The sequence below is a fragment of the Anabrus simplex genome, chromosome 1 (genome assembly GCF_040414725.1).
Source record: "Anabrus simplex isolate iqAnaSimp1 chromosome 1, ASM4041472v1, whole genome shotgun sequence".
Classification (NCBI taxonomy): Eukaryota; Metazoa; Arthropoda; class Insecta; order Orthoptera; family Tettigoniidae; genus Anabrus; species Anabrus simplex.
This window is the reverse complement of record NC_090265.1, coordinates 1,376,844,781-1,376,872,423: the sequence shown is the minus strand read 5'-3', so window position 1 is coordinate 1,376,872,423 and position 27,643 is coordinate 1,376,844,781. Positions and strand designations below refer to the sequence as shown.

The 27,643-nt window shown below is 36.5% G+C and overlaps 1 protein-coding gene across 5 annotated transcripts in view; it reads left to right on the top strand.

Moving 5' to 3' along the window:
* LOC136858362 (peripheral plasma membrane protein CASK) overlaps nucleotides 1–27,643 on the top strand; it is a 429,548-nt gene that overhangs the window by 265,349 nt on the left and 136,556 nt on the right. For all 5 annotated transcript variants that reach the window (XM_068229006.1, XM_068229001.1, XM_068229003.1 and 2 more), the window contains exons 5-6: nucleotides 9,338–9,436; nucleotides 27,414–27,552. In XM_068229006.1, the coding sequence (XP_068085107.1) occupies nucleotides 9,338–9,436; nucleotides 27,414–27,552 (238 nt within the window). The remainder of the gene's footprint in view (nucleotides 1–9,337; nucleotides 9,437–27,413; nucleotides 27,553–27,643) is intronic.

Below are 27,643 nucleotides of genomic sequence, written 5' to 3'. Positions count from 1 at the left end.
GCTAGCTACATATTTCTGCAATTTTTCTTGGTAGTTGTACATGTACAAAGTAAATTATCCATACAAACTCTACTGTTTTGGTAAAAAGAAGGAGCAGTATTGTGTAAAACATGGGACAAGTAAATAGATCTGCCTATGGTAATTGTAAGAGTACTATGAACAAGGCAACTTGGCTTGTAAAGTGTACATAGATTTATATGTTATCTGTTAGGTCATCAGGCCAGAGGCTGGTTGGATCCTCAAATAGCACACGAAGGGCTATGTAGCTATAGGAAAACCACAAAAACCAATGGCAGCACCAAAATGAGGCATACTAGGCAAGACGACGAGTGAGGGAGTTCACCAGTGCTTTTCTCACCAGGCCAGATCGTGCTATTGTAGCACCCTATGAGCAACACCTTTCACAACCCTCAGATGCACTGGATGTGCTCTGAATGTCATTACTCAGCCCAACCCATACCCCAGCAACTTCCATATTGTCACAGCCATGGATGAGACTGGGACTTCAGTGGAAGCTACACTTTGCTCTGGCCTGTGCCAAGAAATGGATGCAAAAGTACTGTATCCATCAAGAACTGGCTTCAGGCAGAAGATTTACATGTATCTTTCAGTTTGCATCTAATTATTTCATGTTGCTGCCATGCAAACATTTGATCAGCCTTCATATCTGTTTTAAAATAAGGGGATATTAATTTTTTACACTTCTCTACCAGCTAGGAGAATACATTGTTTATCAAGTAACCACAGTCTTATGCTTCAGTTAGAATTGTGTTGAAGTTACTCATTAAGAAGCATGTGTATTGCAGCTTTCTTTACTACAGTGTTTCTTGCAAGGTTTGAAAACTTCATAAAATATTTTGTAAAAAATTGTTTTTATCATTATTATTTTTATATTTATAGCATAGATCATTATCTCATTTACAGTTAATTTTTTATTTGCTCAAGGCTGTAGAAATGCCTGATCCTCAGATTTTAAAAAGCTTCTTTTCTATGAGAAACATTTATCATAAATGGCAATCTATGTATGATACTTCTTAACATCATATAAGCAGTAATAATTAGCTTTTTATGAACTGTATGTATCACATGAATGTACACAAGTCCAAATAAGTAAAATTTTAAATTGCACAGAACATTTTGAAGTTTTGGTTTCATTAGTTCTTGAATTAAACATTTTGAAGCATGCATTTTATATGAAAAACTCTCATAATTTTCAGTTGGAATATTATACAAGTTGCATTTAAATAGTTTCATAATTAATAATAATAATGTTTGTAATAAGATGCTTAACATTGAGTTATATTAAACAGAAATAGGATTCTTATATAATTGAATTGTAATTTTCTCATTTATTGATCATCTGTTAAGCTTCATATCTATTAACACTAATCTAGCTTTTAAATTTTATATCAAGTAAAAGTATTGTTATATTTAATATTTAATATAATTACTAATCTTTACAGTCATGATCATAAATTTAATTTTTAATAATTCTATTTAGTGATGCAAGGAGAATCTTAGTCATTCTTAATTCTGCAATAAGTCAGAATGTCAGTGAAAAAATAATTTCTAACTTGTAGCAGTAACGTCAGAATAAAATGAGATGAATGGGTGATGTTTTAGATGTCAACTTGGTAATTTCAGATGCTGTGGAGACACAATTCAATTTTCTGAAATGTGCTTATTGGCTCTTAGAGTTACTGTATTTTTATTTCCTAATTGTTACAGAATTATATCATAGCTAGCTCTGACTTAACAGCAGTGAATATTCTTCTACATTTACCTTTCTGAGACTGAGTTTTCACCATGTTATTAGTTTGTCTCTGCTGGAGAATGACTGAAGTGTTCATTCTTTTATCTTTGAAATAGAATTTTCTTTGTATCACTTTGTCTGGCATCAAACTATTTACAGTACTTGTGATGACTTGACTCGTTATATAGATGTTAAGTACTGTACATAGTTTCATAAGTCCAGCTCCTTGGCTGAATGGTTAGCATACTGGCCTTTGGTTCAAAGCACCCCAGGTTTGATTCCTGGCCGGGACAAGGATTTTAACTGTATGCAGTTATTTCCTCTGGTTTGGGAACTAGGATTTTGTGATTGACTTAATACACACCTACATACAACATATCACACTACCAACAACCACAAAAATACTTCTCTCCACATTGGGTAGGCACCAGAAAGGGCATCCAGCATGAAAACTGAGCATAATTCACATTCGTGCCGACCTCAGATGATTGGGAAAAGTCTAAGACACAATTTTTAAAATAATAGTCTTATGTAGAAGAAACAGTATTTCCACTTCTGAAGGTGTACATGGCCCTGAGGTTCACTCAGCCTCTACCAAAAATGAGTATCAGGTTAATTCCTGGGGGCCAAGGTGGATAACCATAGAGCTAATCACTTTACCTCGCCAAGTGCTGATGTTATGGACAGCGGAAGCCTTTATCTTCCACCCCTCCAAAGGCCTTCATGGTTTAAGTTTGTGCACCTTAATAACTTTGTACTGCTTTAGCCCATGTAACTTCTTAGCCTTTTGTACAGAACCATTAAAAATTCCCATTTGCTGAGAAAGGCATTGCACTGCGCAGTTTCATCAAGATTTTCTTCCGCGAGCTTTATCGAACCCACTTCTTATCATTTGAATATATGAATCGCATTATAACTTTGAACTCCTGGAAATTTATCTTCAAATGATCTGATACTATGTAGGGACATATGAATCATAAATGAACACTTGTTATGGAGTAATGTAGAATAATCATGTCTATTGTTTGTCATTTTGTATTCTTAGCAGACTTAATTCTTGGATTAGATATGTTTTATTACTTTTGCTGTTTAAATGACTCTGACAGAACAGTGTGAGACTCAGGGTCTATGTGGCAGTTCAATAAACCCATCCCAGCCGACAGCTAGAGCAGGGGTTTCCAAATTGTAGGGGCTCGAGGGCCATTTTGGAAACCTTAGACATGTTCACAGGCCGCACTTGAATAGGCCAGTTTTCGTAAAATTCTGCAAATAGTACAGAAGCACCATTATGAAATAATATGCATAGTTCAATTGGGATGAGGGTTTTGTAATTTTAATTGCTTAAAACATTATTTTAAAACTAGCAAGATACCCGTGCTTCGCTACGGTATTATACTGAAATTTATAATTGAATGCTTAATGTTTTATATATAATTCGCCGAAATTCACGATCTGACTCGTTTTCTGAGAGAATCGGCCAAAATTCCCGATCTGACTTGTTTTCTAATAGATTACAGCAAGTTTCCTCCCATTTTTCAATCTTTCTTTTCAGCAACCGATTTCGTACTTCCCGGGCTAGGTCCAGGTATTCCACCCGGTCAGTTGGGTCCCTAAATCTTTGCCATCTTTTCCTATAAGCATTTTTAATATGGATCAAATCCTTCAGGAGATCCAGCGTGGTGTCGTCTTGGGTACCTTGGCGGTAGTGAAGCCGCGGCCGGACTGCATTCTTAGTCATTACCCATCCAGGACGCGCGGTCCGCACATTTGACGACGGTCCAGAGCAATATTATTATTATTGTTATTGTTGTTGTTGTTATTATTATTATTATTATTATTATTATTATTATTATTATTATTATTATTAGATGTTATGGACCCCACAGCAAGATGCAAGACCGCTACTTGGCGGTAAATTACATCTGCTGCCATTGTCATTGTTGACAATGTGACCAGCACCATTGTCGCGCGTAGGCAAGTGTGCGGGATTTCTGGCAATATGAATGACATACTTCTGTGCATTATTGACCTTAATATAGAGGTGAACAATTTGTCGGTCAATCGCATTCCTGTCGTTTATTTCAAATGTGTTTAAATTTTTATTTATATGCCAGGAGAATCTACTGTAATCTAAGAACGTTCTCCGAAGGAAAAGATGACTGTTGAAAACGAACCCAGGAAGGATTAAAATTGATCGGTTTATGATCAGAATAAGTACATCGAAAATCTACAGGCTGTTTCCAGTCATTCGACAGGGTCAGGAATGGAATGAATAAAGCCCCATCTAGCGGCGACAACAGGAACTGTGCCGGCTGCCGAAGCACTCCTCTGGGGCAATGATCGATGAATGACAAATGAAATGAAATATTGGACAGTGTTGCTGGAATGAATGATGACAGGGGAAACCAGAGTATCTGGAGAAAAACCTGTCCCGCCTCTGTTTTGTCCAGCACGAATATCACATGGAGTGACCGGGATTTGAAACACGGAACCCAGTTGTGAGAGGCCGGCGCGCTGCCGCCTGAGCAACGGAGGCTCCTTATAAGTACATTATGGACAGTAAAATCAATTGGTCTCACCTCCTTTTACACCCCACTGCTGTTAAGTTTATTTACCCTCCCAAAAAAACAAAAATTATAAGGAGTGTTTCTTTATGTTTAAAGGAGATTCCAAACACCAATGTTCATGTCTATTACCTTCATTTTTGAGATCTAAGTATCCCCATAAAAATAATATTCTTTTTTCACTTCCTTTCACAATCCCCCTCCCCCCCCCAAGTGAATTTTCCAGCAAAAAATACTTGTTTCTTTAATAGTAAAGGATCTTCTAAATACGAATTATCACGATTCTAACTTCTTCAGTTTTTGATTTTTGTGTCCTCATGAAAGGAATTCAACTCCTTTTCACTCCCGCCCCCCAATATGGTTTCCCCCCCAAAACACAGTTTTCTTTGTTTTTAAAGGAGATCCAAATACCAATTTTCATGTCTGTAACAACTTTAGTTTTTATTAGATGTATGTATTCTCATACAATTAAGTCAATATATTTTCAATTGTTCCCCCCCCCCCATCGCTTCCTCGGATTTTCCGAGAACACATGTTTCTTTACTTTTAAAGCAGATTCCAAATATCAAATTTCACATCTGTAACATCTTCATTTTTGAGATATAAGTAGCCTAATTAAAAGAAATCAACTCCATTTTCACCAATTTTACCCCCCCCCTTCCACCCAAGTGGTATTTCCGAAAACAAAAAATACATGTTTCTTTATTTTTAATAGAGATTAAAATTATTTTTTTTCACTTCTGTAACATGTTAAGTTTTTTAAGATATACTGTAGAAATTCTCATTTTAAAATTTCACCCCTTTTTATTTCCCCTTAAGTGGAGTTTCCGAAAACAAATCACCTATGTTTCTTAACATTTACAGGAAATTCAAAATACCCACTTTTTTACGTCTGTAACATTTTACATTTCTCAGATATTCTGTAGATGTTGTCTTTCGAAAAATTCACCCCAATTTGTCACTCCTGTTTAACCGCCATTAATTGGATTTTCCAAAAACAAAATATACAAATTTTCAGTTCTGTAAAATCTTCAGTTTCTGAGATATATGTATCCTCATTAAAGATATTCAACCCATTATTCACCCTTTTACACCCCTCCTATTGGGATTTACAGAAAACAAAAAAAAATAAAAATATATGTGTTCCTTAATGGAGTTTCTAAATATTAGTTTTTACATCTGTAAACTTTTAAAGTTTTAAGATGTAGACACACTCATTTTAAAAAATCACCCCACTTTTCACCCCCATTATTTGGATTTTCCAAAAACAAAAAAATACTTCTTTATTTTTAAAGTAGATCCCAAATACCAATTTTCAGGTCTGTAATATCTTCAGGTTCTGAAATATAAGTAGCCTCATTAAAGGCATTCAACCCCTTTTTCACCCTTTTCCACCCTTCCTATTGGGATTTTCCTAAAACAAAAGAATACGTGTTTATTTTTAAAGGAGATCCCAAACACCTATTTTCAGGTCTGTAATATCTTTAGTTTCTGAGATATAAGTATCCTCATTAAAGGCATTCAACCCATTTTTCACCCCTTTTCACCCCTCCTATTGGGATTTTCCGAAAACAAAGAAATACGTGTTTCTTTATTTTTAATGAAGATTCTAAATACCAATTTTTACATCTGTAAACTTTAAAATTTTTGAGATATAGATGCACTCGTTTTAAAAATTCACCCCCCTTTTCACCCTCCCATTAATTGGATTTTCCAGAAACAAAAAAAATACGTGTTTCTTTATTTTTAAAAGAGATCAAAAGTACCAATTTTCAGGTCTGTACTATCATCAGTTTCTGAGATATAAGTACCGGTATCCCGATTAAAGGCATTCAACCCCTTTTTCACCCTTTTTCACCCCTCCTGTTGGGATTTTCTGAAAACAAAAGAAATACGTGTTTCCTTATTTTTAAAGAAGATTCTAAATACCAATTTTTACATCTGTAAACTTTTAAAGTTTTGAGATATAGATACACTCATTTTAAAATTTCACCCCCCTTTTCACCCCGTTAGCGACGGAATATCCAAAAATCCTCTCTTAGCGAGCACCTACATCTTAATATGAATATATCCCCAAAATTTCATTTCTTTATGTCCAGTAGTTTTGGCTCGGCGATGATGAATCAGTCAGTCAGTCAGTCAGTCAGTCAGGACAAGTTATTTTATATATATAGATAAGTATCCTCATATAAAATAATTAAATTATTTTTCTCTTCTTTTCACCACCCGTTAAGTGCCTTCTCCAAAAACAAAAAGGTACATGTTCCTGTATTTTTAAAGGACTTTCCAAACACCAAGTTTCTTGTCTCTGACATATTAAGTTTATGACATATAATGTAGATATACCAATACTCATTGAAAAAATTCTCCCGCTTTTCCAATTCTATTCAGCCCCTTAACTGGATTTTCTGAAACAAAAAAAATATGTGTTTTATTATTTTTAAAGGAGATTTCAAATACCAGTTTTCATGTCTGTACGTCTGTAAAACCTTCAGTGTTTGAGATAAATGTATACTCATAAGAATAATTCAAAATCTTCTTCTTGACTTCTTTCCATCCCTCTCCTGCCTTAAGTGAATACCTGCCGGCAAAAACGTTGTAACCCTTACTTTTCTAGAATGCTTGGTTTCCATGCATAAATGATGTATGTGGTCAGAGTGAGGCACGTAGGAATTTATGTTGGCAAATTTGAACGTTAAGCTCCTTTTTCTCTTTTTTTAAATTTCACCACGGGTCATGCGGGTGTAGAAACGTTGTATCAATATAAAAAATTGCATTTTGAGGGTTACAACGCTTTTGCCAGCAGGTATTCAAGTGGACTTTCCGAAAACAAAAAAAAATATATGTTTCTTTATTTTGAAAGGAAATTCAAAATACGAACTTTCACGTCTGTAACACTTCAGTTTTTAAGATAAAGTATCCTCATAAACATATTTCAACTCCTTATTTACTTATTTTCAACCCCACACCCCTTACATCAATTTTCCAGGAAAAAAAAAACAACAAATGTGTGTTTCTTTAGTTTTAAAGGAGACTTTAAATACCAATTTCCACATCTGTTACCTTCAGTTTTGAGATATAGGTTTCTCCAGAAAAAGAATTCAATTTTTTTACTTCCATTCACACTCACCACTCAAGTGAATTTTCTAAAAACAAACAGTACCCGTTTCTTTAAAAGAGCTTCCAAATACCAATTATCATGACTGTAACATCTTCAGATTTTGAGGTATATGTATCCTTGTAAAAGGAATTCGTCTCCGTTTTCATACCCCCCACCAAGTTGATTCGCCCCCAAATGCGTGTTTCTTTATTTTTAAAGGAGATTCCAAATACCAGTTTTCATGTTTGTAACATCTTTAGATTTGTTGGTATATATACATTATCATACAAATAATTCAACTTTCCATTCTTTCAGCCCCCCCCCCCCCGCTCCCATTAAGGTTTTTTTTTTTTTCCGAAAACTAAAGAATACGTGTTTCCTTATTTTTAATGGAGATTCCACATACCAATTTTCATGTCTGCAACAAGTGAAGTTTTTGAGATATACTGTAGATATGGTAATTTTAAAAATTCACCCCCTTTTTCAGTTCCCCTTAAGTGGTTTTTCTGAACAAAAAATATTTATGTTTCTTTAATTTTACAGGAAATTCCAAATACCAGTTTTGTAGTCTGTAATATGTTACATGTCTGAGATAATTTGCAGATATAGTCTTTTTAGAAATTCACCCCGTTTCTTCACTCCTGTTCACCCATTATTCATCAAATTATCCAAAAAAACAAAAATACATGTTTCTTTATTTTCAAAGGAGATTCCAAATACCAGTTTTCATGTCTGTGACATCTTCAGTTTTTGAGATATAAGTCTCCTCATAACAGATGTTGAACTCCTTTTCGCCCTTTTTCATCCCCTCCCCCAATGGGATTTTCCAAAAACGAAAAAATATGTGTTTCTTTATTTTAAAGGAGATTCCAAATACCAATGTTTACGTCTGTAAATTTTTAAGTTTATGAGATATAGATATCCTCATTTTAAATATTCACCCCCTTAGCAACGGAATATCCAAAAATCCTCCCTGAGCACCTACACCCTAATATAAATGTATTCCCAAAATTTCATTTCTTTATGTCCAGTAGTTTTGGCTCGGCGATGATGAATCAGTCAGTCAGTCAAGACATGTTCTTTTTTATATATATATATAGAGAGAGAAAGAGAGATGAAACAGATAAAAGGAACACATAACAGGAAAGACACAATGACAGGTCAGTGTAGTAAGAGGGGAGAAATAGCAATAAAACACAAAAGAACAAGGACAATCTCCACATCTTCATATAGATTAGCTCTCTCCTCGTCAATCCCAGTTCATCCACATGTTTCTTGTCAGCCTCCAACAAGCTCATTTCTGCTTCCCACCTTCATCAGAAGGGTGGGTATCAGCACTCATTCAGGGATCATCTTGATAGTCTCGATTTGGGAAGTGTAGTATGAGAAGAAAGCCAGATAAACGCAGGAAAAAGGAGGTTGCCCATGTGTGAAGATGTAGAGACTGCCCTTGTCCTTTTGTGTTTTCTTTCTATTTCTTCCTCTTCCCACACTGACCTGTCACTTTGTTTTTCTTATTAGGTGTTCCTTTCATAATTTCTCTTTTTCTGCATATATGACTTGATTTGCACTTGTGTTGTCCTCTCCAGAACTCTGCTTTTAGTGTTATTTGTAAAAACACATTTTGAATGTCTGTTTGACATTGTTGAAGGGCTCTCATTCTATGACATTAAAAATGTGGAATCATCTCTGATTAGATCATATTCTTTCATTTCAGATATTACAGTATTTTGGTACAGACTGTTTTATTTTCTGCATTTGATTTTGAACCATAAATATATGCTTAAATTTTATTTATAGTGGACATAATAATGCTGTACAGTTGTCTTCCTTGTAACTTTCTGTCTCAAAAACAAATATAGCTTATTAGTGTAGTGTTAAATATGACAAATGAGCTAGCCCTAGTTTGTATCTTTTCAGATATTTGTTCGTGCTCAGTTTGATTATGATCCTTTGGAGGATGATTTAATTCCATGTGCACAGGCTGGGATTGCATTCAAAACAGGAGATATTCTTCAGGTATGTTTTCTGTGTTGTGAAGTATAATCTATATAATTGTTCATTAGTTGTCTATCTTGTAAAAATATATTGTAATTGTTCTTCTTGTATAAGTTGCAATATTAAATGAGAAACATTTATAACCATAAAATTAACCCCAAGGGGAATCATAGGAATGGGAAGATTAGCTTTCAAAGTTTAAATAGAATTAAGTTGGTGAAGCTCATTTTTACCAGTCACCAGTTCATTATGGACTTAGAGGCACTGACGGTAATTTACTGATGAATTTATTCTTTCATATATGCCAGATTCCACTCCTTTTGTTTTCCTCACCTAGCATCGCTTAGTCAACTCATCTTACAGTATTTGATTTTCAAGGCTATGTCCTCTTCATGACCTTCGAAATATATTCGAACCTCACAACTTATTATTTAGAAGAGGTTTGTGCCTCCTTAAATTGTACATACAATATTATGTAAGACCTCTGTATTTACTGCTGTGGTTATTTTTTTTCTTTTACCATCATAAACTTCCACAGTTGACACATGAATACTTGTGTAAATGAATGTAGGCCTATTTTTTTTCTGTTAAGAGTTCAGTTTTTCAAAATAATTTACAGTACTTTGAGAATAAGTGAAGAGAACAGTAGCAAGCAGAATATATCAATGTTAACACCACTTACAGTAACATCTCAAATATTGTTTCTGTAAAATTTTACTTGGAGTAAGAAAATTGTGCTTAAAGTTACTTAAAATAATACAGGGTGGTGCACAAATAGCTGACACATTTAATTTTAGTATAACAACTTTATTTTTCACAGAACATTAATGGAATTGTAGACATAGGTAGCTTGGACCATGGAAATACATTTCACTATATCACATGTTCAATGTGGCCTCTACTGCGCAGACAATCTCTTCGAGACGAGTACACATGTTTCTGACAACTTTGCGGCACAGGTCTTCATAATTTTCACTGCAGAGCTGCACAATCCGACCATGCATTCCCATGCGGCTTTGAAGTCTTTGAAGCAAAGAGTTTTTCTTTCAAACATCCCCATAAAAAGAAGTCATAATGTTTTAAATCTGGGCTTAAAGTAGGCCAGAAGAACTCGCCATTATTGTTGTACTGTGGGCAATGATGAGATATTACACGATCACCAAATACTCCTCTCAAAAACATCATTAGCTGTGTGAGATGTTGCACCATCTTGCATAAACCACTGTGTATGAATAGGGAGTTCTGTAGCGAGAAGTTGAGGCATGAATTCATTCTCCAGCATGTCCTTGTATCACTGTGCATTAACTGTCTGACTGAAGAAAAATGGTCCAATTAATCCATGGCTTGACAGAGCTACCCACACATTTACTTTTTCCCCATACGTGGTTTCTTCATGAATAATGTCTGGTTTTTCTGTAGCCTAACACCACACATTTTGGTTATAAACTGCCCCGTTGAGGTGAAAATAGGCTTCATCAGAGATCCAAGTGTTAAACAGTACTTCATCTTTATCTTGAGCCCATAAGGCATACTGCAATCTCTTCTGCCTGTGAAGATCTGTTAACTTCTGTAGAACAGTAATTTTGTACGGGCACAATTGAAGGTTACCGTGTAACATTCTTTGAACTGAAAGGCGCGATATTCCACTTTATCATGAGCTCCCCATGTTGACTTATGTGGGCTGCGCTGCATGGCGACCCTCAGTGCAGCGATGTTTTCAGGAGACCGAACTGCTGGTGCACGTGGTTGCTTTTCTTCCTTCACACTGCCTTGTTTTCAAAGTTTCTGTATAAGCAAAGGATGGCATTCCTTACTGGAGCCCACCTATTCTGAAATACAGCTTGAAATTTCCTTTGTGTCACCATAACACTTTTTGATTCGCAATAAAAGATAACTGTTTCAGCGCGCTGTTGAACGGAGAGTCAGCCACGGCAGAAAGCTCAGTGGAATGCAGGCATTCAGAAACAAAGCAGCATTGTCACCTCAACAGTTATTTCCATGAAACAGGGAAGGTGTGCACGAAATTTGAACAACATAGTACATAAGTTGCAATTTATATTTGATTTTCAAATGTGTCAACTATTTGTGCGCAACCCTGTAAATTAAACACAGAAACGCACTGATACTGTACAAATATTTACAACTCTACAGATCCTTAGCCCACTACAGTTATTCTAACATTGATCTCACAAGAAGCTGTTGATATAAGTTTTCATTCTAGCAGTCCTCAAATACTTATTTAGGTTATAAGCCTGGGAAGACTTAGAAGTCCTCATGGAAATTTTACAAAAAGAAAATAAACAGAAACTAACAATACAAAATGAAATAAACATTCAGAGACATAATTGTAGAACCAACAGATCTGTTGAATGTTGTACTGTGGTTAACGATGAGATATTACACGATCACCAAATACTCCTATCAAAAACATCGTTAGCTGTGTGAGATGTGAAACCATCTTGCATAAATCACTGTGTAAGAATAGGGAGTTCTGAAATTATTTAGCTGTACCAGCATGGTATTCCCAACCTGACATTCAGTTACTCAGTGCACCTATTTTCAAGTTCCAATCAATCAATCAATCAATCAATCAATCAATCAATCAATCAATCAATCAATCAATCAATCAATCAATCAATCAATCAATCAATCAATCAATATTGATCTGCATTTAGGGCAGTCGCCCAGGTGGCAGATTCCTTATCTGTTGCTTTCCTAGCCTTTTCCTAAATGATTTCAAAGAAATTGGAAATTTATTGAACGTCTCCCTTGGTAAATTATTCCAATCCCTAACTCCCCTTCCTATAAGTGAATATTTGCTCCAGTTTGTCCTCTTGAATTCCAACTTTATCTTCATATTGTGATCTTTCCTACTTTTATAAACGCCACTCAAACTTATTCGTCTACTAATGTCATTCCACGCCATCTCTCCGCTGACAGTTCAAAACATACCACTTAGTCGAGCAGCTTTTCTTCTTTCTCTCAATTCTTCCCAACCCAAACATTGCAACATTTTTGTAACGCTACTCTTTTGTCGGAAATCACCCAGAACAAATCGAGCTGCTTTTCTTTGGATTTTTTCCAGTTCTTGAATCAGGTAATCCTGGTGAGGGTCCCATACACTGGAACCATACTCTGGTTGGGGTCTTACCAGAGACTTATATGCACTCTCCTTTACATCCTTACTACAACCCCTAAACACCCTCATAACCATGTGCAGAGATCTGTACCCTTTATTTACAATCCCATTTATGTGATTACCCCAATGAAGATCTTTCCTTATATTAACACCTAGATACTTACAATGATCCCCAAAAGGAACTTTCACCCCATCAATGCAGTAATTAAAACTCAGAGGACTTTTCCTATTTGTGAAACTCACAACCTGACTTTTAACCCCGTTTATCAACATACCATTGCCTGCTGTCCATCTCACAACATTTTCGAGGTCACGTTGCAGTTGCTCACAGTCTTGTAACTTATTTATTACTCTATAGAGAATAACATCATCCGCAAAAAGCCTTACCTCCGATTCCACTCCTTTACTCAGATCATTTATATATATAAGAAAACATAAAGGTCTGATAATACTGCCTTGAGGAATTCCCCTCTTAATTATTACAGGGTCAGATAAAGCTTCACCTACTCTAATTTTCTGAGATCTATTTTCTAGAAATATAGCAACCCATTCAGTCACTCTTTTGTCTAGTCCAATTGCACTCATTTTTGCCAGTAGTCTCCCATGATCCACCCTATCAAATGCTTTAGACAGGTCAATCGCGATACAGTCCATTTGACCTCCAGAATCCAAGATATCTGCTATATCTTGCTGGAATCCTACAAGTTGAGGTTCAGTGGAATAACCTTTCCTAAAACTGAATTGTCTTCTATCGAACCAGTTATTAATTTCACAAACATGTCTAATATAATCAGAAAGAATGCCTTCCCAAAGCTTACATACAATGCATGTCAAACTTACTGGCCTGTAATTTTCTGCTTTATGTCTATCACCCTTTCCTTTATACACAGGGGCTACTATAGCAACTCTCCATTCATCTGGTATAGCTCCTCCGACCAAACAATAATCATATAAGTACTTCAGATATGGTACTATATCCCAACCCATTGTCTTTAGTATATCCTCAGAAATCTGATCAATTCCAGCCGCTTTTCTAGTTTTCAACTTTTGTATCTTATTGTAAATGTCATTGTTATCATATGTAAATTTTATTACTTCTTTGGCCTTAGTCTCCTCCTCTAACTCGACCTTATCCTTATAACCAACAATCTTTACATACTGCTGACTGAATACTTCTGCCTTTTGAAGATCCTCACATACACACTCGCCTTGTTCATTAATTATTCCTGGAATATCCTTCTTGGAACCTGTTTCTGTCTTAAAATACCTATACATACCCTTCCATTTTTCACTAAAATTTGTATGACTGCCAATTATGCTTGCCATCATATTATCCTTAGCTGCCTTCTTTGCTAGATTCAATTTTCTAGTAAGTTCCTTCAATTTCTCCTTACTTCCACAGCCATTTCTAACTCTATTTCTTTCCAGTCTGCACCTCCTTCTTAGTCTCTTTATTTCTCTATTATAATAAGGTGGGTCTTTACCATTCCTTACCACCCTTAAAGGTACAAACCTGTTTTCGCATTCCTCAACAATTTCTTTAAACCCATCCCAGAGTCTGTTTACATTTTTATTTACTGTTTTCCACCGATCATAGTTACTTTTTAGAAACTGCCTCATGCCTGCTTTATCAGCCATATGGTACCGCCTAATAGTCCTACTTTTAAGACCTTCCTTTCTATCACATTTATTTTTGACTACCACAAAAACAGCTTCATGATCACTAATACCATCTATTACTTCAGTTTCCCTATAGAGCTCATCTGGTTTTATCAGCACGACATCCAGGATATTTTTCCCTCTGGTTGGTTCCATCACTTTCTGAATCGGCTGTCCTTCCCATATTAACTTATTTGCCATTTGTTGGTCATGCTTCCTGTCGTTCGCATTTCCTTCCCAATTGACATCTGGCAAATTCAGATCTCCCGCTACAATCACATTTCTTTCCATGTCGTTTCCCACATAGCTGACTATCCTATCAAATAATTCCGAATCCGCGTCAGTGCTACCCTTTCCCGATCTGTACACTCCAAATATATCAAGTTGCCTATTATCTTTAGAAATGAGCCTTACACCTAGAATTTCATGTGTCTCATCTTTAACTTTTTCGTAGCTTACAAATTCGTCTTTCACCAGAATGAACACTCCCCTTCCCACCATTCCTATCCTATCTCTACGATACACACTCCAGTGCCGTGAGAAAATTTCTGCATCCATTATATCATTTCTCAGCCATGATTCAACTCCTATTACAATATCTGGTAAATATATATCTATTAAATTACTTAATTCTATTCCTTTCTTTGCAATACTTCTACAGTTCAACACTAACAATTTTTTGTCATCCCTACTTGATTTCCAGTTCCCTGTTCCCTTATCACCACTCCCTAGGCCATCCCGTTTCCCTGAATGTACCTCGCTATTACCCTTCCAAACAAATTTCCTAACTTATACGTACCACTGCGGTTTAAATGAAGGCCATCCGAGCGCAGATCCCTATCTCCTACCCACCCATTAGGATCTAGAAATTTCACTCCCAGTTTCCCACATACCCACTCCATAGTCTCATTTAAATCCCCAATCACCCTCCAGTCAGTATCCCTCCTACACAATATTCCACTAATAACAATCTCCGCTTTCTTAAACTTCACCCGTGCTGCATTTACCAGATCCCACACATCTCCAACTATGTTGGTATTTATATCAGCTTGCCTTACGTTGTTGGTACCAATGTGAAACACTACCACCTTCCCTTCCCATCCTTCCTCTCTTCTACTTTCTTCAACATCTGCCTCAACCTAATTCCTGGATAACATTCTACCCGGGTTCCCTTTCCTCCACACACTTTCCCCATGTGTCTAACGATGGAATCCCCCATGACCAGAGCCTCAACCCTACCCACCTCATTTGATCCCCTCCCCTCCTGATCAGCCCTATCTTTCCTGATAGCTGCAGAAGCTACTTCCTCCTCCCTTTTCTCCTTCCGATGACCCTGTTCCACCTGTCTTTTCCTATCCTCTACTCTACATTTCCCTTTTCTACCTTTTCCCTTCCTCCTACTTCCTCACATCTCAGCAACGGTTCCCTGTCCCTCATCTTCCCTCTGTTGTTCTACCTGGAGTGACTCGTACTGATTTCGCACAGACACCTGTCCTGAATTCTGATCCTGAATAGAGCCCTTAGCCTGCAATCTCCTTCCCCTTAGAACATTAGACCACCTGTCTTCTACAACTCCTCCCTTTCCTTCCCCTCCCTCTTTTACACCTTCTGTAACCTGTACCGGTACATTGTTTGAGGGAGTCCTATCTTCCTTCCTGTCTTCTGTGAGAATCCTAATTATCTCCCTCAAACTTTCCAACTCCTTCCTCATACCCCTCAATGCCTCGCCATACCCACAGTTCGTACACTTGCGCTCCTTAGCCATTCTTTATGGAAAAATGTGAAATTAAAAATAATATAACTTATTTGCAAAAAATAAATGAATGGAAGGATATATTGCTGGGATAGTACACAACAATAAGGTAATTAATATGCGACTATACTACAATACTACTTAGTCGTGCTCTATTTTTTATCCTACAACCCCTAACAGGATAAAAACTGCTGTTAATTACTGAATATCGAAAGTAATACACAAGAACTACACAATTCCAAACTGCAATTAAGCCTATTCTAATTCCAACAACAGTATTTTAGTAAGAGTTTCTACGGATACCTCTACTATACCAGTACTACACAAAATATTTTACAACAATAAAATAAGCACACTAAATTCTAATAGGATATTACTCGTATACTACTGTACAGTACACTACAGTTATTTTTAAACTACTTTCAGACATATCCTAATTACGATACCGATACCGTATGTCACTACTAAGCACAACAGAAATGAAATGTGCAAGAACTACTGTACTCAAAGATTACGAACGAATGCTTAGACAAATTATTATTAGTATTACGGTCTAATAGATACACACGAAAGATAACACACGAATATAGCAGGCACGATACGGCACTATCTAAATGTACTGTATCTATACTACAATGTATCTACACTACACTACACTGCGTTTGGTTAAATGCTTAAGTAACGAAAGGATTGCCGTACACGAAGAAAAACACGAATATAACTGGCAAGATACTATCTAATATATTATACCTTATCTTCACTACAATTCTACTGAAATGTGGTTATGTGATTATTACAGCTGGTGGATTACTATTATTTTCCCTACTCCACGGGACGGAGAATAAAAGTGTCCTTAATTAGGCCTACTGAAAAATACGACATGATATATGATAGTAGGGAGAGGGTGAAACCCGGTGCCAGCACATAGCTTACTGCTGTCGAATAGCACCAAGAGGTCTGCTCAAGGCTTATTGTCCCCATCCGACGAACATTCAGTTCTCTTAGATTTCGTATCTACTGATATTAGTTTTGTCTTGGAAAGGCTAATTTTCATATTGTACTTAGTGCACCTATTTTCAAGTTCAATTTAGGTGATGCAGGAAATATTAGATTATGAAATGAAGTAGATGAATATTGTTACTTGGGTAGCAGAATAACTAACAATGGCAAAAATAATATACATCCTAAATACCTACTTGAAATTATCTAGCTGTACCAGCTTTGTATTCCCAACCTGACATTCAGTTACTCAGTGCACCTATTTTCAAGTTCCAAGATATTAGACTGCAGGCTATCAGCACAAACTGTCATTAAGACCAAGCCATTACAGATTACAGAAATTCAATCACAAACAAACAGGCTAGTCATCCAGTCAGCAGTTATAGTACAAATCAGGAGTGGGCCACGCTTCAGAAGGTCATCACTGAGTCAGCTGAGGAAACAATTGTTTTTGTGAGTAAAAGACAAGACTGGTTTGATGAAAATAATGAAGAAATTAAGTGTCTTATCAATCCCAAATGGGAATCCCATCTATCTTATCTTCAAGATCTGACTTCTATTGTAAGAAATCACATTTCTTGGAACTTAAAGGAAAATGTCACGCAAAAATTAGGGAAATCAAAAATAACTGGTGGCAACAAAAAGCTGAAGAACTGCAAAGACTACCTGATGCCTGTGACCTGCAAAATTTCTATGCTGGCATAAAGGTCCAATTCAATCTTCATCGAGGTTATTGAAGACTGCTGACAACTCCATCATTTTAACTGATAATGGAGAAATTTTAGAGTGTTGGAAGGAACATTTCTCTGTGCTTCTAAATCATGCCTCCAATGTTGCTGAAGACTTCTTTGTAATGTCCTTCAGCAGCCCCAACAACCATGAATGGCAGTTCCACTCACATACAGAGACTTCACCAAAGCACTCAACTAAAACCAAGAAAGGCTCCTGGACCTGATAACATTCCTCTGGAACTGATACAAAATGGAGGTATACCCTTGAAAACTAGACATTCACACTCATCCTCTTGATTTGGAAAACTTGAGAAGTACCTGATGACTTGAAGAATGCTACCATCATCGCTATCTTCAACTACCGTGGTATATCGCTTTTGTCAATTGCAGGTAAAATTCTCGCAAGATTTCTATCAAACCCGCTCCAAGTTATCTCAGAGAGGATTTTTCCTGAGTCTCAATGTGGTTTCCCAACCTTCAGAAGCACAACAGATATGATATTCAGTGCTAGACAACTCCAAGAAAAATGCAGAGAGCAACAGCAGCCTCTGTATTTAGTTTTCTATGATCTTGGAAAAGCCTTTGATTCAGTACCAAGATCTGCTATATGGAACATATTGAGGCATTTTGGATGTCCTGAACGTTACGTGGAATTTGTTTAAGCTCTTCATGATGGCATGTCTGGACAGGTTCTTCATGGTCACTCAGTATCAGATTCGTTCCTAATCATTCATGGGTTGAAATAAGGCTGTGTTCACTCCTACACTCATTGCACTGTACATGGCTGCCATGCTGCAAGAATCATCTGCAAACAATTTAGGCATGGAGATTAAATTTCGTTTTGATGGAGGGCTTTTCAATCTGGCAAGACTTCGCTCACAAAGACGTACTCTGGTTACTCGGGTGACAGAACTGCAGTATGCCTATCAAACCTCATCTCCTGCTCTAACACCTGCAAAACTACAACTGCATATGATCGCTTTGGTCTTGCCATTAATGCGGAAAAAAACAAAGGTACTTTCACAACCTGTCCCATGGTTAACTCTTCCTGAGTTCAGTATCTCCACCTTAGACACAACGCTGGAGCAGGTTGATCACTTTTCATATTTTGGAAGCATCTTGTCTAAACGGTGTACCTGCAAACAAGATGTTCATAAAAGAATTGGGGTTGCTCATGCAGCATTTGGTTGGTTAATGCACAAAGTCTTCATGAATAACAACCTAAAACTGCATACCAAACTCATGGTGTACATTGCTGTTGTCATTTTCATGCTTCTGTATGGCTACAAAACTTGGACACTTTATCGCCGTGATATGAAAAAACTTGATTGCTTCCACCAACAAAAAATGAGATACATCTTGAATATCAAGTGGGAGGACTATGTGACCAACACTGCAGTTCTCAACAAAGTGCAGCTAAATAGCACTGAGGCAACAATCATCGCTCATCAACTGAGATGGTTAGGCCATGTTCACCGCATGAGTGATACCAGGCTTCCCCGCCAAATCCTTTTATGGTAAACTTTGCTCCAGCAATAGAGCTCATGGAGCTCCTCTTAAGCATTTTAAGGACCAGCTGAAACACATCACGAAGACAACTGGTATAAATATACAGACATGAAAAAATGTGCTCTGGACCATTCTCTGTGGTGGAACACTACATCCACCGCTGTCAACTTGTTCAAAAGAGAATGCCGCAGACATCAAGAGGCCAAGCGACAAGCAAGAAAGCTCCATCAGTTACAACCCTGCCCTCCTGCATCCATTCAGTGTGATTTGTGTGGGCGTATGTTTTATGCCAAGATTGCTCTGTTTAGTCATCGCAAACACATCCATAAACTGAGTTGAACTGCTCACTTTATTTAGGAAGAAGCTATATATACTTGGATCAAGTTACAGCCGACGAGTTTCTGTTAGACACGTAAATGAACGAATGATGTAGATAGATTTGGCAGTTGGAGGAATCAGGATGAGAACTGTCTCAGTGTATTCACCACATGAGGGTGCAGATCAGGAGGAAGTTGACAAGTTTTATGAAGCATTGAGTGACATGATTGTCAAGGTCAACAGCAAGGATAGGATAGTACTAATGGGCGATTTCAATGTGAGAGCTGGAAATAGAATTGGAGCATATGGGAAGGTGATGGGTAAATGTGGTAAAGAAGCTAATAGAAATGGGAAGCATTTACTAGACTTCTGTGCTAGTATGGTATTAGCCGTTATGAATACATATGGGAGGGTAGGGGAACCACATCCATAATAGACTATATGTTAACTGACTTTGAATTCAGGAAATCTGTTAGGAATGTGTTGACTGTCCGGGGATTTGATTTGGATCACTATATGATCTGTAGTGTACTAAGTGTTTCTAGGCCTAAGCTAGATAAAGTAAAATCTGTTTGCAGATGAATAAGGGTTTAGACAAAAAATACATGGATATGATTAGTGAAAATTCCAAACAATGGACGGTAAGCAGGGTCAGGATATAGAAAGAGAATGGGTGGGATACACGGATGCTGTAGTAAAAATCAGCAAGGGAATGCTGAGGAACAACTACTGTGTGTAAAGATGGGAAAAAGCAGACATCGTGGTGGAATGATGAGTGAGAGCAGCTAATAAACGTAATAAGAATGCATATCGGAAATGGCTCCAAACAAGGACTGATGCAGACAGACTGGTGCACATAGATTAAAGAGTGAAAGAAATAGTTGTTGAATCCACTGAAGAAGTCTTGAGAAGATTTTGGTAATAACCTGTAAAGGCTAGGTCAAGCAGCAGGGAAATCTTCGCGGACAGTAATAAAGATTCCTAGAAGGAGGGAAAAAGGAAATTAATAGTGTTTTGGGTAAATCAGGTCAGCTCATGACAGATTCCAGGGAATCACTGTACAGGTGAAAGGAATATTTTGAAAATCTTCTCAACGTGAAAGGAAATCTTCTGGTGACATCATGAATAACCGAGCTCATAGAGAGGCGGACAATAGTTTTAGTGAAATTAAGCTTGAGGAAGTGGAAAGGATAGTAGATAAACTCCATTGTCATAAAGCAGCAGAAATAGACAAAATTAGATTAGAAATGGTGAAATATAATGGGAAGGCAGGGATGAAATGGCTTCATAGAGTAATAAGATTAGCATGGGGTGTTTGCAAGGTACTTTCTGATTGGACAAAAGTAGTTATTGCATCTATCTATAAGCAAGGGAACAGGAAGAATTGCAACATAAAGGTATTTCACTGATCAGTATACCAGGCAAGGTATTCACCGGCATCTTGGAAGCGAGGGTGATGAATGGTTAGATGAAAAGCAGTATGCATTCAGACTACAGAGGGGCTGTCAGGATCAGTATGTACCAAGTAATTGAAAAATGCTCTGAGAGGAATAGACAGTTATGTTTATCTTTCTAGATGTAGAGAAGGCACATGACAGGGTACCGAGGGAAAAGATGTTCACCATACTGGAGGACTATGGTATGAATTGCAGATTATTAAAAGCAATCAAAGGCAGTGAGAATTGATGGTAGAAGGTACTTACAAGGGTTAGACAAGGCAATAATCTTTCACCTTTGTTGTTCATAGTTTACATGGATCATCTACTAAAAGGTACTAAGTGGCTGGGAGGGATTCAATTAGGTGAAAATGTAGTAAGCAGTTAGTAGGTCAAACCGGACGTAGTTTTAAATTCAAATATACAGAACATGTCAATGCTTTAAAACACAATCGATTTTCTCCAGTTGGCCAACATATGAAAGAATTTAAACATGGCCAAGCTTGGGTCAGGGAAGCAACTAGTGTTGGGGTAGGAAGGGAGAGGGAAGGAGGAGGAGTGGCAGGGGAGGTGTGAGGAAGGGAAGGAGGGGAAGTTAGGGAGGGTGATGCAGTGAAAGCATGTGATGTGAAAAGGTATTACACATAATATAGAAGACAGATCTATTATTTGGAATTTTAATATTTTTGAAAAATGTAATAAGAAAATCGAACAAGATTTTAGGTTTTTCGGAGATATCATTTAAGTTTAGGTTTGAATGAAAATATTGATCTAAATGAATATAGCAGTTTTCATGAACATCTAGTAAAGGACCTTTATTTAGAAATTCTAATACCTCAAGATTTTTATCTATTTCAGTAATGTTTACATTTTTTTAAAATACTATTTGTTCGGGGCGTCGACCTATAGAGATCTTTTGCCCCTACTTGCACCACGTGATATGAACCTGCATGTAATTGGAATTGCGGAAGTGTAGAGTGTTGAATGTGAGGAAAGGAACATTAAGGACGACACAAACACCCAGTCCCCAGGCCAGGGATATTAATCATTTACAATTAAAAACCCCTGACCCGGCCGGGAATCGAACCCGGGGAGGCCAGGTGACAGGCGGACGCGTTGCCCCCTACACCACGGGGCAGGACACATTTAAGCATAACGTTATTGACAATTCAACTGTTTTTATTGATCATATGACGTATAATTTTAACAAAATTTACTAAGATTTATTTTAAATGCTGTACCATACATCAATGTTTTTTAATGTGTCTTGGCAATTTTAATAATATCTATTTTGTATTCTGATATATTAATGTTAATTTATTATAGCTGATGATGTCCCTTAGGGGACGAAACATGTACAAATATAATTAAATTATAAATTGTATTGAATTGGCAGGCCACTTGTTTATAATATTTAAGTTTATCTAAAATATTCACTACTAGCAAGATACCCGTGCTTCGCTACGGTATTATACTGAAATTTATAATTGAATGCTTAACGTTTTATATATAATCCTCCGGAATTCACGACTTGACTCGTTTTCTGAGAGATTACGGCAAAGTTCCTCACATTTTTCAATCTTTCTTTGCAGCAATCGATTTTATACTTCCCGGGGTAGGTCTAGGTATTCCACGCGGTCAGTTGGGTCCCTAAATCTTTGCCATCTTTTCCTATAAGCATTTTTAGTATGGATCAAATCCTGAAGGAGATCCGGCGTGGTGTCGTCTTGGGTGCCTTGGCGGTACTGAACCCGCGGCTGGACTGTACTCGTAGTCATTACCAGGCCAGGACGCGTTTCCAGCGCAGTCCGCACAATTTGACGACGGTCCAGAACATTATTATTATTATTATTATTATTATTATTATTATTATTATTATTATTATTATTATTATTATTAGATGTTCTGGACTCCACAGCAAGATGCAAGACCGCTACTTGATGGTAAATTGCGTCTGCTGCCATTGTCATTGTTGGCAATGTGACCAGCACCATTGTCGCGCGTAGGCAAGTGTGCGGGATTTCTGGCTATACGAGTGACATACTTCCGTGCATTATTGACCTTATTATAGAGGTGAACAATTTGACGGGCAATCTCATTCCTATCGTTTATTTCAAATGTGTTTACATTTTTATTTATATGCCAGGAGATTCTACTGTAATCTAAGAACGTTCTCCGAAGGAAAAGATGGCTGTTGAAATCGAACCCAGCAAAGATTAAAAATGATTGGTTTATGATCAGAATAAGTACATCGAAAATCTACAGCCTGTTTCCAGTCATTCGACAGGGTCAGGAATGGAATGAATAAAGTCCCATCCTGCGGCGACAGTAGGAATTGTGCTGGCTGCCGAAGCACTCCTCTGGGGCAATGAGCGATGAATGACAAATGAAATTAAATATTGGACAGTATTGCTGGAATGAATAATGACAGGGAAAACCGGAGTATCCGGAGAAAAACCTATCCCACCTCCGATTTGTCCAGCACGAATGTCACATGGAGTGACCGGGATTTGAACCACGGAAACCAGCTGTGAGAGGCCGGCGCGCTGCCGCCTGAGCAACGGAGGCTCCTTAAAAGTACATTATGAACAGTAAAATCAATTGGTCTCACCTCCTTTTACACCCGACCGCCGTTAAGTTTATTTACCCCCCACCCCAAAGAAAAATTAAAAGAAGGCGTGTTTCTTTATGTTTAAAGGAGATTCCAAACACAAATGTTCACGTCTATTACCTTCAGTTTTGAGATGTAAGTATCCCCATAAAAATAATTAACTTTTTTCACTTCCTTTCATACTCCTCCCCCCCCCCCCCAAGTGAATTTTCCGGCAAAAAAATTACTTGTTTCTTTAATAGTAAAGGATCTTCTAAATACCAATTATCACGACTCTAACTATTTAAGTTTTTGATTTATGTGTCCTCGTGAAAGGAATTCAACTCCTTTTCACTCCCGCCCCGCAAGATGGTTCGCCCCCATAAACGGGCTTTTCTTTGTTTTTAAAGGAGATCCAAATACCAATTTTCACGTCTGTAGGTCCTAACAACAATTTTAGTTTTTATCAGATGTAAGTATTCTCATAAAATTAGGTCAATTAATTTTTCAATTCTTTCACTTCCCCCCCCCCCCCCCAATACTTCATTCATTGGATTTTCCGAGAATACGTGTTTCTTTACTTTTAAAGCAGATTCCAAATATCTAATTTCACGTCTGTAACATCTTCATTTTTGAGATATCAGTAGCCTAATTAAAAGAAATCAGCACCATTTTCAGTCACTTTTACCCCCCCCCCCCTCCACGCAAGTGGTATTTCCGAAAACTAAAAATACATATTTCTTTATTTTTAATAGAGATAAAGAAATACCATTTTCACTTCTGTAACATGTTAAGTTTTTTGTTATATACTGCAGAAATTCTCATTTTAGAATTTCACCCCTCTTTATTTCCCCTTAAGGGGAGTTTCCAAAAACAAATCACCTATGTTTCTATACATTTACAGGAAATTACAAATACCCACTTTTTACGTCTGTAATATTTTACCTTTCTCAGATTTTCTGTAGATATAGTCTTTCGAAAAATTCACCCCAATTTGTCACTCCTGTTTAACCGCCATTAATTGGATTTTCCAAAAACAAAAAATACGTGTTTCTTTATTTTTAAAGGAGATCCCATATACAAATTTTCAGTTCTGTAATATCTTCAGTTTCTAAAATATACGTATCCTCATTAAAGGCATTCAACCCTTTTACACCGCTCCTATTAGGATTTAGAGAAAACAAAAAATACGTGTTCCTTTATTTTTAAAGGAGATTCTAAAATACCAATGTTTACATCTGTAAACTTTTAAAGTTTTAAGATGTAGACACACTCATTTTAAAATTTCACCCCCTTTTCAACCCCATTATTTGTATTTTCCAAAAACGAAAAAATACCTGCTTCTTTATTTTTAAAGTAGATTCCAAATACCAATTTTCAGGTCTGTAATATCTTCAGGTTCTGAAATATAAGTAGCCTCATTAAAGCCATTCAACCCCTTTTTCCCCCTTTTCCACCCTTCGCATTGGGATTCTCCGAAAACAAAAAATTACGTGTTTCTTTATTTTTAAAGGAGATTCTAAATACCAATTTGTACATCTATAAACTTTAAAAGTTTTGAGATATAGATACACTCATTTTATAAATTCACCCTCTTTTTACCCCCCCCCCCCCCCATTAATTGGATTTTCCAAAAACAATAAATACATGTTTCTTTATTTTTAAAGGAGATCCCAAACACCAATTTTCACATTATGAAATATAAGTAGCCTCATTAAAGTCATTCGACCCATTTTCACCCTTTTCCACCCTTCCTGTTGGAATTTTCCGCAAAACAAAAATTACGTGTTTCTTTATTTTTAAAGGAGATTCTAAAATACCAATGTTTACATCTGTAAACTTTTAAAGTTTTAAGATGTAGACACACTCATTTTAAAATTTCACCCCCTTTTCAACCCCATTATTTGTATTTTCCAAAAACGAAAAAATACCTGCTTCTTTATTTTTAAAGTAGATTCCAAATACCAATTTTCAGGTCTGTAATATCTTCAGGTTCTGAAATATAAGTAGCCTCATTAAAGCCATTCAACCCCTTTTTCCCCCTTTTCCACCCTTCGCATTGGGATTCTCCGAAAACAAAAAATTACGTGTTTCTTTATTTTTAAAGGAGATTCTAAATACCAATTTGTACATCTATAAACTTTAAAAGTTTTGAGATATAGATACACTCATTTTATAAATTCACCCTCTTTTTTCCCCCCCCCCCCATTAATTGGATTTTCCAAAAACAATAAATACATGTTTCTTTATTTTTAAAGGAGATCCCAAACACCAATTTTCACATTATGAAATATAAGTAGCCTCATTAAAGTCATTCGACCCATTTTCACCCTTTTCCACCCTTCCTGTTGGAATTTTCCGCAAAACAAAAATTACGTGTTTCTTTATTTTTAAAGGAGATTCTAAATACCAATTTTTACATCTATAAACTTTAAAAGTTTTGAGAAATAGATGCTCTCATTTTAAAAATTCACCCCCTTTTCACCCCCCATTAATTGGATTTTCAAAAAACAAAAAATACGTGTTTCTTTATTTTTAAAGGAGATCCCAAACACCAATTCTCAGGTATGTAATAACTTCAGTTTCTGAGATATAAGTATCCTCATTAAAGGCATTCAACCCATTTTTCACCCGTTTTCACACCTCCTATTGGGATTTTCCGAAAACAAAAAAATACCTATTTCTTTATTTTTAATGAAGATTCTAAATACCAATTTTTACATCTGTAAACTTTAAAAGTTTTGAGATATAGATACTCTTTTTTAAAAATTCACCCCCCTTTTTACCCTCTCATTAATTGGATATTCCAAAAACCAAAAAATATGTGTTTCTTTATTTTTAAAAGAGATAAAAAGTACCAATTTTCAGGTCTGTAATATCTTCAGTTTCTGAGATATAAGTATTCTCATTAAAGGCATTCAACCCATTTTTCACCCCTTTTCACCCCTCCTATTGGGATTTTCCGAAAACGAAAAATATGTGTTTCTTTATTTTTAATGAAGATTCTAAATACCAATTTTTACATCTGTAAACTTTCAAAGTTTTGAGATATAGATGCACTAATTTTAAAAATTCTCCCTCCTTTTCATCCTCCCATTAATTGGATTTTCCAAAAACAAAAAATACGCGTTTCTTTATTTTTAAAAGAGATCAAAAGTACCAATTTTCAGGTCTGTAATATCTTCTTCAGTTTCTGAGATGTAAGTACCGGTATCCTGATTAAAGGCATTCAACCCCTTTTTCACCGTTTTTCACCCCTCCTATTGGGATTTTCTGAAAACAAAAAAATACGTGTTTCCTTATTTTTAAAGAAGATTCTAAATACCAATTTTTACGTCTGTAAACTTTTAAAGTTTTGAGATATAGATACACTCATTTTAAACTTTCAACCCCCTTTTCACCCCCCTTAGCAAAGGAATATCCAAAAATCCTCTCTTAGCGAGCACCTACATCTTAATATGAATCTATGCCCTAAATTTCATTTCTTTATGTCCAGTAGTTTTGGCTCGGCGATGATGAATCAGTCAGTCAGTCAGTCAGTCAGGACAAGTTATTTTATATATATAGATTTGATATATAGTCAATACAGGAATATTATTATTAGAAATGAAGCTGTTGAAGCTTGTTACATGTAAAATAGAACAGCACACATTTCAAAAATGCCTCTTTTGATAGGCACTCACTCACTAACAAGCTTATTTTACATCAAAATCCAGGACAGATTCACATGCACCTCCTCTGCATTGAACTTGCCACACTGCTGCTGTGTCACTGATAGGAAAATCACAGTGCAGCTGGTTCTTACTGCAAATATTCATACTGTACTTGTGAAGTATATATTGCATTTATATAATTTAATTTCAGATAATTAGTAAAGATGACCACAATTGGTGGCAGGCGAGAAAAGACAATGCTGCAGGTTCAGCGGGTCTTATTCCATCACCTGAACTTCAAGAGTGGAGAACAGCTTGTATGGCTATGGAGAAAAGCAAGCAGGAACAAGGTAAGGTTCATGTTCTTCTTCTAGTCACATTTTATTTCTGTATATTGCATTAAGTTCATGATATGAATGGTATAAATGTTCAACAATAATT